General features: G+C 53.1%; 1 protein-coding gene across 1 annotated transcript in view; it reads left to right on the forward strand.

Moving 5' to 3' along the window:
- MTMR14 (myotubularin related protein 14) overlaps positions 1-17036 on the forward strand; it is a 91572-nt gene that overhangs the window by 65726 nt on the left and 8810 nt on the right. The window contains exons 13-14 of the mRNA XM_048487303.1: positions 106-282; positions 14027-14170. Of these exons, the coding sequence (XP_048343260.1) occupies positions 106-282; positions 14027-14170 (321 nt within the window). The remainder of the gene's footprint in view (positions 1-105; positions 283-14026; positions 14171-17036) is intronic.

Consider the following 17036-nt stretch of genomic DNA (forward strand, 5'->3'; position numbering starts at 1 on the left):
GTAGTTCTGACTCTTTATTGGTCAAAGGTTGCACTGCTGTTACTTTTGGTCACTCGAGCGGCGTAGGAGCATCTTCAGAACGTGCTCTTTGTTTAACCCTTTCAGGCGGAAGAACTGTGCATCCTCCCCCCAGACGGTGCTATGCAGTCGGGCTCAGCCACCTGAAGATAAACTGCTGTTCCAGAACGTGCTGGAAGCAAGGTCTTCCAGCTCCTCCTCTTCCAACCACTCGGACAACTTCTCCAGGCTGGGCAGCAGTCCGTTGGAGGTTCCCAAAGCCAGGTGAGCTGCGGGGAGACTTGAATGCTTTGGCGGCGTGGTGGAGCTGGGGGTCAAGTCGAACGTGCACCGGAAGTTCTGTGTTAGGAACTCCTAGTGGTTTCGTAAACTTAATTCTTGGGTGTGCAAGAGCCTGACTCTTGGGGTAGGTAGAGGCTCAACAGGGCAAATAACGTCTCCTGCAACTTGTTGCTAGGTAAAGTGGGTGTGTGGATCTTCTTCCTCATGAAAGGATTCAAGAGTAGTCTTTGATAAAGGAGAGCAGTCTGGGAACCAGGAAAAAAATGAGGCAGCCTCTGCTATCTCTGCAAGAAAGTCAGACAGAGTTTGTCGGAGGTGGAACGAATGATCTTCAAAACCAGATTTGGGTCTCTCTCTCTCTCGGCGACCTTGAAGACGCTCACCTCAAAATCCAAGCATGGCGCTAGACTCCCAAGGAGAAGATGGAGGAAGTATCAGAGGGGTTGTAACCTGTGGGGAGGGTGACAGAGGCCAAGTTTAGAGGGCAGACAAGAAATCTCAGTGAAAACTAGCAGAGAGGATGCTTTGGGGCAACAACAGTTTGCAGCTAGAGATGCTGACTGACATCCCTGGGAGCTTTCTGGTTGGAGCAGCGGCCAGAGATGACATAAAGCATAGCATGACGTCACATCCATCCCGTGTGAAATAAAGTGCATTGGGTGCCGCTCGGTTCATACTTCCCACGAGGTTTGCAGGGACAGCCGGAGCGGTGCTTAATATTCTTACATCACATCCGGCCCAAAACCTGGATATGATGTCACATGTTGCCAGATGTCATTTCTGGCCCGAGTGCTTTCTCCTGCCATTCAGAGAACCAGGCAGAAGGGCGGGGCCAACCCCTGGGAGGCCTCCTGCTATAAGCTGATAAATGGTCTCCCTACCGAAGGCTGCTTAATCTTGCCTGCTTGTTTAGACCCAATATGACACCTTCAATGGTGGGATCCAAAAATTTTAGTAACAGGTTCCCATGGTGGTGGGATTCAAACTGTGGTGTAGCACCACGGGGCACAACGGGGGCGTGGCCGGGCATTCCGGGGGCGAGGCATTCCTGGGCGGGACTGTGGCAAGGATGCAGCCCCTGTGCCGGTCCTTGGGCGGGAAATGAATGCATGCACGCGCAGGCTGCCACGCATGCCGATGCACCTCCTGCTAGACTGCTTCAAGTTCTGCGCGCTACTGCTGAGAGGAGGGGTGTAACTAAGGCAAAAATCACGTGGCAAAATCACCAAAATCGGCACACACAAATAATTAGTAACCTACTCTTGGGAACCTGTGAGAACCTGCTGGACCCCACCTCTGGACACCTTCCTTCTAATTCCATTTATCGCTGCTCTGTGTCCTCCATGTGTGAGTGTTTGTATACACGCCGGCAGCATCTGACCTGTTGAACTTGTCAATTGCGGTAACCCGTCTGAAACGTTTGTCATTCTCATGAAGCTTGTTATTTGAGTGTACGTTTGACTGGTTGTGTAGAAGAACGTCTGTGCCGTGTCCCTTGCAAAACAGTCTGCCTTGTTTTATTTTGCCTGCAGTTTGGGTGCCTGATTGCCCTAGACAAAGCTAAGCAATCTGCCCTTCTTCCCCCCCCCCCCCCCCCCAATGCCAGCCAATGTAGTATACTAGTTAAGAGCGGCAGACTCTAAACCAGGAGAAGTGAGTTTGTTTTCCCTGCTCCTCCATATGAAGCCTGCTGGGTGATCTTGGGCCAGCCACAGTTCTTACGGAACTCTCTCAACCCCACTTGCTTCATTCGCAAGGTGTCTGTTGTGGGGAGAGGAAACCACTTGGAGACCCATTACCATTGAGAAAAGCAGGGCATAAAAGACCAACTCTTCTTCTCCACAACGGGAACTGTTTCTCCAGCATAGACCTTGAGTTCATCTTCTCCGCGTGTCTGACGGCAAGAGAGCAATCCCGTCCTTCCTTGAAGCCTTGCATCAGTGTCCCCTGGGGGTTAGTGTTCTTTGCTCCTGCGTCATCCGAATCGGGGTGGCCAGCTGCTTCTCCTCCAGGGCCTCTGTGGTCTCAAGGCAGCCGTCTCTAGACTGGGCGGGCATCTGGGCAGATTAACTCCTTTGCCTCAGGGACGGCAGCTTCCAACTGTGGTTGCCAAGTAGCCTTGCAAGGTATGGATGCCACGGGCAGGGAAAGGTGTTGGGCCTTGAGATTGCTTGCCGGGAGTTAGGTCAAGATATCCATGCTGGTGGTTGTTGCCGTTTTGACTAGCTGGTGTCTGGCTAGTGCCCCGCTCTGCCAAGCCTCCAAAAAGCAACCGTGCCCCTCAGATTTCCAATCCGGGCAGGTATGGAGTCTCAGCTTGGGATGGATGGTAAATGGCTCCACGTGGCTTTGGGAGCTTCTGGACTCGTGGCCATGGCAACAAAACAATTAGCAGCTGCTGAGCGGAGAGACGGGCATTCCAGCAGGCCGGGGGCTCCTTTGGTAGGTATCTGGATTGCTTACCTGCCGTTTCCTGCAAGTCCCAACAGGATAGGCGGGAGGACCAGCCACGGAAGTCACAACGGGCTGGCTGAGCAGGGCCCGGGCTGGCCAGTCTTGTGCAGTGTACGCTGGGTTGGGAGGGGGAGAGAGGGAGCCTGGGTTTTTTTCTCTGAGAGAAATGTCTTCTTTTCCTGGGAGGCCTGAGGCGTGCCTGTCTTTGCTCTTCACACAGCAGTGGGGCGACTTAGTTGAAGCCAGAGTGGCATGTCGATAGCTGAGGCTGCAAATGCAGGCGCTCCTCCTGAGCTAAGACGGCCTGAAGCTTCGAAGGAGGGAAAGGGTCTCACTCAATATTTGCCCTGTGGGGTGGGGGAGGGGTGTATTTTGTGAGCGGCAGGAGCTGAGGAAGCCCTGGAAGCCTCAGGATCATACTGGGCCTCTTCCTCTTTCCCACGCAGCTTCCACCGAGGAGCTCCTCCCTTTCATGCCCCCTACAGCCCATTTCACACGCAGCATAAGAACATAAGAAAGAGCCAGCTGGATCAGACCAGAGTCCATCTAGTCCAGCACTCTGCTACTCGCAGTGGCCCACCAGGTGCCTTTGGGAGCTCACATGCAGGAGGTGAAAGCAATGGCCTTCTGCTGCTGCTGCTCCTGAGCACCTGGTCTGCTAAGGCATTTGCAATCTGAGATCAAGGAGGATCAGGATTGGTAGCCAGATCGACTTCTCCTCCATCAATCTGGCCAAGCCCTTTTTAAAGCTATCCAGGTTAGTGGCCATCACCACCTCCTGTGGCAGCATATTCCAAACACCAATCACACGTTGCGTGAAGAAGTGTTTCCTTTTATTAGTCCTTATTCTTCCCCTCAGCATTTCCAATGGATGCCCCCTGGTTCTAGTATTGCGAGTTTTTCCCCCCCGTTACATTCACAAAGGAAAAAAGCAAGTAGAATCTGCAGTCTGTCAACATGGGCCTAGTTCTAGATCAAGGGCCTTCAACGTGGTGCTCTCAGGCACTCTGGCTCCTGCCGACACCTTTCCCGGTGTTTGCCAAATGTTTTTAGAAAGTGGGCATGGCTGGCCGGCCTTTTGTCCAGTGTGGGTTCCAATTGGCCACTGGGTATTTGGCTGTGTGGATCTTTTTAAAGGTTGCTTTGGTATGAGCTGCTACCATAGAACAAGGAACTTTACTGAAAGCCAGCATGGTGTAGTGGTTAAAAGCAGGTGGATTCTAATCTGGAGAACTGGGTTTGATTCCCCCCTCCTCCACCTGAGTGGCGGAGTCTTACCTGGTGAACCAGATGTGTTCCTGCACTCCTACATTGCTGCTGGGTAACCTTGGGCTAGTCACAGTTCTTGGGAACTCTCTCGGCCCCACCTACCTCACACCTACCTCACCTGTCTCACTCATGCTGTGTGCAAGTATTTGCCTTCAGCACCAGATGTTCTCTCTTGTGACAAGGGGACATCGAGGAGGAGGAGGAGGAGTTTGGATTTATATCCCCCCTTTCTCTCCTGCAGGAGACTCAAAGGGGCTGACAAGCTCCTTTCCCTTCCTCTCCCCACAACTGACACTTTGTGAGGTAGGTGGGGCTGAGAGAGCTCCGAGAAGCTGTGACTAGCCCAAGGTCACCCAGCTGGCGTGTCTTTTGTGGGGAGAGGAAGGGAAAGGAGCTTGTAAGCCACCTTGAGTCTCCTTACAGGAGAGAAAGGTGGGGTATAGATCCAAAGTCCTCCTCCGTGTGACAGAAGGTAAGCTGCAGCTGACATTCTGTGGTTGGCTCTGCCTCTTGCTGCAGCCATTTTGTGGCGGTGCCCATCACACTGTGGCAGAATTCTAAATGCGCCCTCAAGGTCAAGAAGGTTGGGGAGCCCTGTTGCGAGTGAAGTGGGGTACCAGGGCCTGGCTTGGTGATTCTCGGTGCCCTTGAGGCAAGAGAAATTCCCATGCCGTGTTTGAGCTGGGGCAGGGCGGGGGGATGGGGCCAACTTGCACATGTGCTTTTTCTGCATGAAAATGATCTCAACGTGGTGGGCGGGGGGGACGTGAAAAGGCCAAGGCAGGGAGGAGTGTTCTGTGCAACACGTGTCGCAGGAGGGAGCTTTCAGGCCAGGGAGGGTCCCGCAACGACTGCAAGAAGTGGGATTAGCACTCTGTAATGAGCGCGCAGGGCGGGCGCTAATATGGCTTAGCAAATGGGATAAGCCGTGCCTGAATGTGCTTTTGCTAAGTCCATTAAAGTTGGTACAATAAGCTCTGGCTCTGCTGAGGAGCTTTGAGCCCGGAGCGTTGAGCTCCGCCAGTCTGCCAAGCTGTGGCGATCCTTGGTGCGCCCACCGTGGCATGGTGTGTGTCTGCCTATGCGCGCGTGGGTGGTTGTTGGGGGTTTTTTTTGCATGGGTGGAGCAAGTTCTTCTCACAGCGCTTTGCGAAGGCGGGCATTGCATTCTGATGCTGTCATGGTGCGCTTTGGGCAGTTCTTTAATGGCTGTGCTTCCGAGCTGGGTAAGGGAGTAAAGGAAGCTGGGGCGCTGGCAAAAACATCATTCTGAATGTCTGAACGTATTTAGGTTTCCTTTTTCTCCTGCTGTAGTCCAGGTTGAGCTGATTTCAAACTCTGCCGTGGGCTGTGTCTTGTTCATGGCTCCTCCCAAGTTCACTATGAGGGGCCAGATCTTAGACCTGACAGACTCTCCCTCTACTGCAAAATCGTCTTCCCTAAACCCCTACAGCTGAACTCATGGCCTAGATCAGGGGTCTGCAACCTGCAGCTCTCCAGATGTTCATGGACTACAATTCCCATCAATTGGCCATGCTGGCAGGGGCTGATGGGAATCGTAGTCCATGAACATCTGGAGAGCCGCAGGTTGCAGACTCCTGGCCTAGATTGTGACCCCCAACATGGTGCCCCTGGGGACTGTGACTCTCACCAGCACCTTTCCACCAAATGTTCTTAGAAAACAGGTAAAACCAGGTAGACCTTTTGCCCATCAAGGCTTCTGATTGGTCACTAAGAACATAAGAACGAGCCTCCTGGATCAGACCAGAGTCCATCTAGTCCAGCTCTCTGTTACTTGCAGTGGCCCACCAGGTGCCATTGGGAGCTCACATGCAGGATGTGAAGGCAATGGCCTTCTGCTGCTCCTGAGCACCTGGTCTGCTAAGGCATTTGCAATCTGAGATCAAGGAGGATCAAGATTGGTAGCCATAGATCGACTTTTCCTCCATAAATCTGTCCAAGCCCTTTTTAAAGCTATCCAGGTTAGTGGCCATCACCCCCTCCTGTGGCAGCATATTCCAAACACCAATCACACGTTGCGTGAAGAAGTGTTTCCTTTGATTAGTCCTCATTCTTCCCCCCAGAATTTTCAGTGTCTGATCCCCCACCCCACCCCGTCTGTGTAGATATTATTACAAATTTCTTTGGTAGCAGCTGTCGCCTCAGCCCAAGGGTCTTCACTGTGTGACTGAAGACGGTCGGGTGCATAAGCAAGAAAATACCTTAGGCAATATCCTCATTTAAATAGGCATCTTGTTAAGTGGAGCTTCTGCCTGAAATGTTGCAGGGTTACTGTCAGAGTTACGCACAACCTCGCTCTCTGACATTTTGTGGCTGGCTCCGCCTCCTGCACCAGCCATTTTGAGGTTTCATCTCTCACCCTGGATCAGAATGCCAAAGCTGCATGTGCACTTGAAAAGGTTAGAGACCCCTGTCCTGGGTAGGGCTGATCCTAGCTGCTGAATTCAGCATCTTGTTTTGAGTTTTTGCATGTAGCCATTTTGAACATGCCAGATGTTGACTGGAGCGCCCTGCCATCCTTCCCCCTCTTCTGACCAGGGAAGCCTGCGATGTCCTCCTCGTGAGTCGCAAGCATTTGCAGCTGGAGAGAGCTGTGTTGGCTGGAAGAGAGCATCTCCTCCTTACACGGGGCTCACGTTGCAGGCATCCCAGCTCTGGACCGCTTGTCATTGTTACCCCGAGTCAGGGTGGCAAATGCTCTTAACGCTCTAACACCGTAGTAAATAAGCGTGGCCCGGAAGGGGCTGGTGGCGGCCAAGCGGTATTGACTTTGTCGGCTGCCCCGCCGTCCAGAGCCGCTCAGAGGTCTCCTGCCGTCCAGCTGCTGTTAATAGAGTAATGATTAAGTTTCTGCTCCGGACTGGTAATGCATTAAAGGCGGCTGCTTATTTTAGACGGCGGCTGCCGGCGCTGATGTGTGCCGTGGGAGGGGGGGACTCCTCTCTCCATCCAAATTCGGCACCAAGAACCAACCTGTATAAATTATGGAAATGTGAGCACATTTGCATGATTTCTGCTCAGCATAATTCTCGCTCTTTTGCATCGTGTATTCGGGCTTTGCCAGCCACGGCTGACTAGACTGACAGCTCCTGAAAAGCTAATTTGATGACCTCTGTCGCTGCTGAAGGTTTGGCAGGCTCGGGCTGCGTGCTTTCCCTTGGCAGTCTTAAGGACTGGAAACTTTGATTTTTTAATGCAATGTAGCTGATGTGGGTGGGGAAACTGACCCCCCCACCCCCCCATCAATGCTGCAGTCTGCACATTTTCTGCGCTCTGCAGGAACTGCTATGCCCACGTAGCCAAAGCTGAGATTAAGGATTAAATGGACTTCTCTTTCATCGGGCTGCATGTCCAAACAACTTGCTGGAGCTTATTTTCTGTAGACTGATAGCTACGCCATTTGAGTCGGAGCCCTCAAGGTAACTGTATTCTGATCACATTTGCCCCCCCCCCCCATTTGCTCACAGTGTCATTATTCTCTCAATACCCCTGTGGGGGTGGCGTGGGGGGTTAAATTGAAAAAGAAACGAGCCGAAGGTTACCCACTGAGTTTTGTGCTTTCATAGGAATGTGGACCCAGGTTGTTTTTGACTTAGTCCACAGGGTCAGGGAGATTTGAGTTTGGGGGGGGGGGGGAGAGGGAAATTCCTTTTAAACTTAAAACAGCTTGTTTTAGGATAGGAGCGTGCAACCTTTCGGGTTTCTAGATCTCTTCTTGAGGTCCGCGCGAAGTCTGCTGGGCTAGCCACAGTTCTCTCAGAACACTCTCAGCCCCACCTGCCTCACAAGGTGCCTGTTGTGGGGAGGGGAAGGGAAGGAGTTTGTGAGCCCCCTTTGAGACTCCCTGTGGTTGAGGAAAGAAGGTTATAAATCCAAACACTTCTTCTTCAGGTAGAGTTAATTTTTTTGACATTGAAACGCTGGCTCTTCACCTCAGACAAACTTGGGGGCCGTGAGTCGGCGGGGGAGCATCTGCTCCATCTTTTCCCTCATATAGATCATTTGTGAACTGGTTTCCCGCTGCGCCTCAACTTCCTGCTCGAGGGGGGGGGGGCACTGCTGTGCTAGTTTTTGGGTCAGATGGGGCCACTGTTGGCCTATCTTCCAAACTGCCTAAAAGTCAAGTTCTTCGTTGTTTTGCATCTGTCCTTCTGCAGAGCCTGATGTGGTACACATTAAGAGTTCGCTGGCACTCTCTGCAGCGTTTGAGTTTCCTCAGGGTGGGAAAATGACAAGGATTTGGAACCGAAAGGCCTCTTCTTTTCCACATGTTCCCTACCAAGGAGGATATGAAAGAGAAGAGGCCTCTCGGCTCCGCGTCCTTGTCATCTTCCCACCCTGAAGGAACTCAAACACTGTGGAGAGCGCCTGGCTGGCATAGAGCCCCGGAGCCCCAAAGCGAAAGCTCCATCCTTCGCCTTGCCGCTGTTCACGTTCCAGAAAGTTCCCTCCCTCCCTTCTAGCTGTCGTTACTGACTGACTGGACTTGAGGCGAGCGGAGGAGCCAGAACTCGCCTGAATTGCTCTTCCTGCCAGCGAAAAGTGGTGCGGCGGAGGGAGGAGTGACCTAATTAAGCCGCAGCTCCTGGAAAAGGGACTGTTCGGAGGCTGCGGAGGGTGCGGGCGACCCAGCGGATTGTCGTGGCTGTCTTGCTGTAGAAAAGGGCCTCTCTGTCGCAATCTGTCTCCTGTTCGTTAGCTTGCTCCTTCTTCCAAAAGCTGTGCCTCCGAGTGGCTTCTTAGGCTCTCATCTATTTCCAGGCTGGGGGCGGGGGGAGTGGCCCTGTTTAGTCTGAGCGTGGCCAGGGTCTGAAGCAGCTGTGACCACATCCCTAAGCTCAGGATTTTCAAATGAAAACCCCTTTAGCACTGCTGTTGGCTCCCTCTGTCTGTCTTCTGCCCCGATGTGAGAGTTAAGGCGTCCTCATCTCTTGGGAAATGAGTGGGGTATGTGGGTGGGTGTGTTGGGACATCTATACGCTAAAAAGTTCCCGTACCCCAGGATTAGGAGCAATGTGTTGGTGAACATCATCTATTGCTGTTTCTTTGTCACAGGGCAGGTGTGTATGTTGAGGGCACGGAAGGGAAGGGACGTTCGGCTAAGGCAGTGGTTCTCAACCTTCCTAATGCCGCGACCCTTTAATACAGTTCCTCATGTTGTGGTGACCCCCAGCCCTAACATTTATCCATTTTACAGATGGAGAACACTGATGCAGAGAGTCTTAGGCGACCCCGTGAAAGGGCCGTTCGACCCCCAAAGGGGTCCCGACCCACAGGTTGAGAACCACTGGGTTAAGGGTTGATGGACTGCATCGCAGGCAGGGCACAGTGCCTGCCGTCTCTCTCTCTGACAGGTGTGGCTTCAAGGCCTGCTCCTAATCATTGCACGACCCACCCGGTCCCCTCTCCCCAGGTACGAAGGGCAAAGTCACAGTTGTGTTGGGGATAAGCCAGTCACTGTGGAGACACAGCTTGACCTGCCCGGTCCCGGTCAGCAGTGCTCGGCCTCTGGCTGCCTTGGCGTTGCCTGTACCTGCGCCAGGAATTGTTGTGAGACACTAGCGTTGGTTGACGGTGACACAGAGGTGGTTCTCCATGCACAAGTAACCAGGATCACAAACCAAGGGTGGACGGGGAGAAATATTGCCTGCTTGAAATGCTGGCCAAAAGGCCGTGACCCGACTCAGGCATGTGAGCTTAGGACAGCCGACGTGCGTTGGTGATAGCTCCAGGCTCAAGTTCAAACTTTGCTGCTGGTAATCATGTTGGCTTTGTCCCATTGGTTTTCGCCCTCCGTCCCAGAAGTGAAGCCAGGGGGGCGGGGGGTTGCTTTCTCTGTCATTGTTGTTCAGTATCTGTAAAAGGTGAACCGTTGTGATCCGATGGCTAGAATTCTGGAGCAAAAGAGAGCTCCCTGGTCTAAGCAGTGGGCTGTTGATGAGGACTAGTCACCCTTCCTCTCCAAAGGCTTGACTTTCCTGCCAAGAAGCACCTGGGTCAAATCAACAGTGTGCTCAAAGGGTCTTTCCCAACTGGCGCCTGGTCTCCCTCCCAGAAGTACCGGCTGATCGGATGATGTCTGGTTTTGCCAGGAGAGAAGGGCCAGAGCATTATCCAAGCAGTGGAGAAGCCCTTCTTTATAAAACTCCGTCCCGACCGACCAACAGCCCTCCTCCTCCTCCTCATGCTTGTCTTATCTTCTGTTCCCTCACCAAGGAGTTCAAGTGCATGCTTATCTCTTCACACACACACACACACACCCCTCCTCCTTGGGTTTTGTCATGCAGGGGTGGGGAGGGGCCGGGGGCACCCGTCGCGCTCTTTTAAGAGCGAAGCAAACCCAGAACGTCCAGCTTCAGTGCCTGAGAGAGTCGCAGCACTGTGCCTGGATCAGTTTTGCTCATCTTCCACTCTTGCAAGGACAGGTCTGTTAATGTACTTAATTTCTACACCCCTCCTTTCTTCTTCAGTGGGGCTGGGATAATTCTCGTTTCCTCCACTCTATCCTTACAGTAAGCCAGCCGGGTGGTTGGAATTGCAACGTTGGGGAGTGGCCCGGAAGGTCCCTGTCAATCTCCCGTTGCTGAATGGCGAGTCGGACTTGGCCTCCTAGGTCAGTGGTGGCGAACCTATGGCACGGGTGCCAGAGGTGGCACTCAGAGCCCTTTCTGTGGGCACGCATGCCCATAGTCTATCATGTGGGGGTGGTGGAAAATCACCCCCACCCCCCACCCCACACATATAACTAGGCTGGCCTGGGCGTGATCATTTACCTGGGAGTAAGCTCGGTTGCTGGCAAAGGGGCTTGCTTCTGAGTAAACCCTCCTAGGGTTGTGATTCACCCATTTGAAGTGTTGCACGGTTGCTTCACCAAGCTTACTCCCGAAGAACGCGTTTCTAAACTGAAACCTCAGTATTCTGTTTAAATTGCCGTGTTGGCACTTTGCGATGAATAAGTGGGTGTTGGGTTGCAATTTGGGCACTCGGTCTCGAAAAGGTTCGCCATCACTGTCCTAGGTTGTCGTCCAGCACCTCACCGCAACTTCACATGTGTCGCGTCAGGTGCGTAATGTTAGGCAAGTTACAGGGCTTGAGTGGAACTGGAGAGGCCTGTCACGGTAGAGAGGATGGGATGCGTAGGCTTTGGTAAGTGAACTAAGTGCCGAAGGCATGCCCAGATTGCTTCTCAGCCATTTTCCCCCCTCTCGGTTCTCTGAAACCAAAGGCCAAGCTGTAGTCTGGTTTTAGCTGGGTGAGGTTAGGACCTGCAAACAGAAAATATAAATACTGCACCAGACTCTGTACATTCTGAACAGCAAAGGTGGTTCAGGTCTGTAAAACCCTTAGGGTTGACTCTGTTCTCGGCCCAGTCTGGACGTTTCCACTCCGGCCTTCTTGTGCTCCTGTGAACGTTCCACATCTCTCTCTCCTTGGTGTCTCTCTCGGCCCCCACATCCTTCTCCACCGGCTTCCCTCCCTCCCAATACTCTTGGCGATCTGCATGTTTCTCTTTTCGGTCCTCTTCCTCGGCTATCTGTGACATCACCTTTGCTAGATTACGAAGGAGGCCGAACCCTGCAAAAGGCTCTGGATAACATAGCAGAAAGAGATCTATTCAGGAAGGCTGGCTTTGGGCCACTCCCCTCTCCCGTCCCCCCAAAATACACGCAAGCAAATTCCTTTGTTCATCCTTGCCTTAATTTTAAGACCTTTAAGACAAAACCTGGATTCTTTCAGGTCACTTTGTGTTCTCTTCGTTGCCCTGGGTGATTGGCCCTGCCCCTGGCCTTTCGCTACCTGTGAAGACCCGTGTGCTGTCACACACACACCCTCCTTTCCCTTCACACTGGCAATGAGGGGGCCTCTTGTCAAAGACAGCTATTTATGGAGACTTTTGTTCTGTTCACAGGAAGTCTACCTGCAGCAGCAGTGTAACCTTCCCAAAATCCCCTTTGCTTGCAACCACTGTGGAGGAGAGGCTGTGGGCTGGGTGCTCGAAGCAGTTGGTAATAAGAACATAAGAACAAGCCAGCTGGATCAGACCAGAGTCCATCTAGTCCAGCTCTCTGCTACTCGCAGTGGCCCACCAGGTGCCATTGGGAGCTCACATGCAGGATGTGAACGCAATGGCCTTCTGCGGCTGTTGCTCCCGATCACCTGGTCTGTTAAGGCATTTGCAATCTCAGATCAAAGTATCCTTGGCCCAGCCAAGTGTCTGCTCCTTGCCTGATGCCTCTCCTCCCTCTTGACTCCTCCTGCTTTTTTCTTTATCCGTCCTCTTCACCTGACCCGGCTGGATCCCTTCCTTGGGAGCAGAGGCTGGGGTACCCGTGTTTGACCCCACTTGCCCTGAACGCCTTCGAGGAGCCGGTGGCCCACGGTCTGCTTGGCCTCCCTCTTCTAACCCCTTTCCCATCAGCTTTTCTCCAGAATGCCACCCTTTGAGTTGCAGCAACGGCCCGAGGGGGTTGCCCCCCAAGTTCAAGTTGCTGGAAGTGAATCCCTGTTCGTTGGCTTAGTCCTGCCACGTGTCGTCTTGGCACCAGTCTGCTTTTCTGGCCCAGAGGCGCAAACAGGGGAGGGGGGGGTAAGTTGATGAGGGGGAAAGGGAACTGTCTGGACTCTTTGGTAGGCAAGAAGGACTAGTGGTTACTGTATTACCCAGATCCAAGGAAGAGGGGCATCCGTTCCTGCTGAGCAGTTGGGAGAGACGTTTACCGTAAGAGAGGCTTTTCAAAGACAGCCGCATCCTGGTCCAGCAAGAGGTCCGCATCTCTTTTGCCTCCTAGAGGGGCTTCCTTTTCCTCTTCCTGTTCTTAACTGCCTTGTTTGCCTGTACAGAGGGGTTTTTTTTGGGGGGGGGGGCACATAGGCACAGAATCACCACGTACGAAGCCAGACGTCGCGGCCTCTTCCAACTGGAGCATTCCCAGTGCGTAATAGTGACTTTTTGAGCATGGAGTACCTGGAGTCCCTGCAAAATGCCAGCAGCTGCTGGGGGGGTTCTCCCTTCTGAAAGCCGTCGCCTGCAGGGGTCTCTCAAAAACCCGCCTTCCTCATGAGTTTGCTGCTGTGTCGCTCGTGCCGCTTGGCTCTCTTCTTCCCCATCGCCCGGGCCTGGAGGACTGTCTGGTGCTTCGCATTGCATCTAGGTCTCGAGTCTATCAGCAAAGCATTCTGGGATGGTGAGACGGACAAGAGGATGACGAGGGGCTTCGGAAGGCTTTTCCTGTGGAGGAAGATGACCGCGGGACGTTGCAAGCATGGGCTTCCTCCTTCTCTCTTTCTCTTTGAGGCGGCTCCCGAGTATATTGGGGACATCCTCTCTGCTCCACTGCCTGGCGGGTGGCTTGCTTGTTGCTTTGTGTTGTTGGCCAGTATGTGACCGCTACAGTTGGGCCTGCGTCTGTGGCCCCGTGCAGTTTGGGGTGATGCTTGTGGGAAGCAGCTAACCTCAAGGGCTTTCATTCACGAAGGAGCTCCTGCGCAGCTCCAAGAGAGAAAGGCTGGGAGGAGAGAGAACAAATTCCAGTGCTCTTCCAGTAGCGCAAGCCCAAGTTGCTTCTTGCTTCCATGTCCTCCGCCAACCAGAGTTGAGTCCCATCGCCTGGCCTGCATGGTGGTGTGCTTGAATGGCCGTGACCGGGAGCCGTGTCCAACTCCTTGTGCCTATTGGGGGCTGGATCGCTGTGGCTTTTGCCGCTCCTGCATGGCTAAACCGCTGAATCGGCCCCGTTTAGCCGGCATTGCAGTTTGGCGTCCATCTCTTGAAGGAGCACGGCTTCTCCTCTTGTTCTCCCAAGCGTCTCGGCTGTGCCACCCACCGCACTCCTTTTGCCTGGCATCTTCAATTGCTTCCGCCCAAATAACACCAGCAGCTGCGCCGAGGGCTCGAGACACGGTTGAGCATTGCTTAGGCGGAAGGGCGTGTTACTGACCAAAGGCAATGACTGACGTCCGTCTCCCTCTCTCTCTGCCCCAGATCGGCTGACCATTCCCTGCCCGGATCCTCCCTCTCGACCGACTTTGGCAGCTGGCAGATGGTATCGGGGAGTGGCAGTGTGCCGGAGCAGGCGGGCTCCTCCCTCCCCTTCAGCTTCCCAGATGACCTCCCCAACAGTTGCCTGTAAGTGGTTACAAACTCTGGGGAAAGGGGGACCGTGCCCTGTGCGCCTCCTGCTAACGGACAGATGGCCCCCAACGTGGCTCCCGTCTGCTTCTCCAACACAGCATCTCCTCCCCAAAGCAAGGAGCCACTCGTGGCTGCCCTCCGCCTCTCTGGAGCAGGAAACATGTCCGAACAACCCACGAATGTCATCATTTCAGTATTACTTTGTGTTTATTTATTACAGCAGGCCAATGCCATTGAATAAAGCAGGCCGACTTCCAGATTAATCATAAAATGGAAGATATTCAGGGGCAACAATAAAAACAATACAATTATAAACTTGCTCTAAAAAATATTTAGGGAAATGGGAGGAAAACACAGTTCACAATAAAACTGTTTAAATCCAAAATCATTTCTTAGAAGGTAGCAGTATTGGTTTTAAAAAGCGATACGGACAGATTTATGGAGGAGAAGTCGATTTATGGCTACCAGTCTTGATCCTCTTTGATCTGAGATTGCAAATGCCTTAGCAGACCAGGTGCTCGGGAGCAACAGCAGCAGAAGGCCCTTGCTTTCACCTCCTGCAGGTGAGATCCCAAAGGCACCTGGTGGGCCACTGCGAGTAGCAGAGAGCTGGACTAGATGGACTCTGGTCTGATCCAGCTGGCTTGTTCTTATGTTCTTATGACCCAACTTTCCGTGCGTTTTAATTAAATAGGCACAGAAATTTGCCTTAAGGTAGTTGGCTTTTCATCGGCTAGCAGTTTTGCTAAGCAAACTTTGTCCGAACAGACTGGAGATTTGCCGAGGAGGGTGAGAATAATCCTCGCCCACATCTCCTTGTACATAGAGCAGCGGAAGAAAACACGGCCCATCGTCTCAGCTTCACCTGTCGCACAAGGACATAACCTTTCAAAATAAGGGATCTTCTTACATCTGCCTTCCAGAGAAGCAGCCTGCACACCTAGCTAGAGTGAAGGCAGTCCTACGGGGACGGACATCTAGATCTGTTAGATATGGAGCCAGTCATAGAAGATCTTCATGTCAGAGAAGACATAAAGCCAGGTGACTTCATCAAATCCTGCTGACGCTCAATGTCTTGTATCCTCTGGTTAACAGATCTCTTAGCCTGAGCATGATTTGTGTCTGTAAGAGGCACCCGTCCAGCAATGGCTGCCAGCATCGGGGAGGTTGCTTGGCCTTCAGCCTCCTCGCGTTCGTGTGGCTTAACTCGGCACCCCAAGGCAGCCCTTTTGGTAGTGGCACCTACTTGGTTGTCAAGTTGCCGAAAGCAACCTCTGGCTCAGCAAGACTGGAGGACCCTTTGGCTAAGAGGAGTTTGTTTTTACACACCGCTTTTCTCAACCTCGAAGAAGTCTCAAAGCGGCTTCCGACCACCTTCCCTGCCAACAGACCCCTTTGGGAAGTGGGTTGAGAGAGACAATTGCGACTAGCCCAAGGTCGCCCAGCAGACTTCCTGTGGAGAAGTGGGGAAACAAACCTGGTTCACCCGATTACAGTCTGCTCCGTATGTGTAGGAAGGGGGAAACAAACCCGATTAGAGTCCACCGCTCTTAACCACAGCACCACACTGGCTCTCTGAAGTCCTCGGCACCCTCGGATTAAAGACAGCCTATCCGGAAAAGACCCCCGAGTGCCATCAGCTGATCACACCAGGCTTATTTGGCCCGCTGATCTAACTGGCTGAGACAGGTTCGCGGAGGGGTCGCTCCCGAGGGAGACCGCGCAGTTGGCTGGCGATGGCTTTTTCTTCCTCCGCACGCCAGCAGCGCAGGTACAATTTTAATGAGACGCTAATCGTCTGCCGACTTCCCTTTTGCCAGGCGTCTCTTCGTCGCCAGGACTCCTTGCGCTTGACTGTGCGCCTGATCTCGGTGCTTCTGCCGTTCCCCTCTCCGGCACGTGTTCTCTTTCCGTCTGTGAGCCGGACCCTTCGGCAGAAGCACGGCTCCTTGCCGGAGGGGGTGCAAGCTGCTCCCTGGATCTTTTTGTCCGAGCGCATCTCTCTCAGCAACGCGCGAGAGTGGGCCGCCGGCCTCCTCTCGAGTGGATTGATCGGAGCTGGCATCTGTGGGAATTTTTTCTTTTCCCGGGGTCGCCTCTCCAGGCCCCGCTGCGCCCTGTTCCTGCTGGCTTCTGTGCCAAGGATGAGCTTGGTTTAAGCTGTCCTTTGTAAAAAAAAAACTTGCAGGTTCCTGCCAAAGGCTTCCACTGCGTCCATTGTGCCTTGAAAAGCCCACAGTGACATTCAGCATTCATTTCCTAATTCGTATTTGAAAGCTGTCGCTTGACTAGGAGGACCAAGATGCTGACTGGGCTGGCGCACGTTTGCCCTGCAGGAATTTCCTCCCCTGCTGGGATGAGGACGGGAAGAGCCACTTCAACAACGCTGGGATTGGGACCCACCAGAGGGAAACCCCAATGAGCCCGGTGCGGAGAGCGGCACTTGACTGGGGCTGCCAAGATTCAGGCGCGGGGGCTTCTGCTGGCAATGCTGGCAGGCCAAACCCTTATGGGCTAGAAACAAGTGAAAGCAAATTGCCCCCACCTCCCGGAGAGCCCGGTCTGGGAGAACGGAGCGGGGCTGCATTCGTAGCCCGAACAGAAGATCTTGCATCTCAGAAGGCTGCCCATGACCCAGGAGAAAACTGATTAGTGGGGATACCATGAGATAAATGTGTTTATTTAATTAATTAGATTTGCATCCCACCCTTTCTTGACGATAATCAGGCTCAGGGCCATTAACACCAAGTTTATACAGCCAAGTTAAAATCCGTACTGCAAGGAGAGCCTTGTTAACATTGAGATGCTAGTGCTAAAACTCCACTTGCCGTGCTCTGCTTCACCGTTTAATGCAGTGAAG

Source organism: Sphaerodactylus townsendi, linkage group LG03 (assembly GCF_021028975.2).
Source record: "Sphaerodactylus townsendi isolate TG3544 linkage group LG03, MPM_Stown_v2.3, whole genome shotgun sequence".
Taxonomy (NCBI): domain Eukaryota; kingdom Metazoa; phylum Chordata; class Lepidosauria; order Squamata; family Sphaerodactylidae; genus Sphaerodactylus; species Sphaerodactylus townsendi.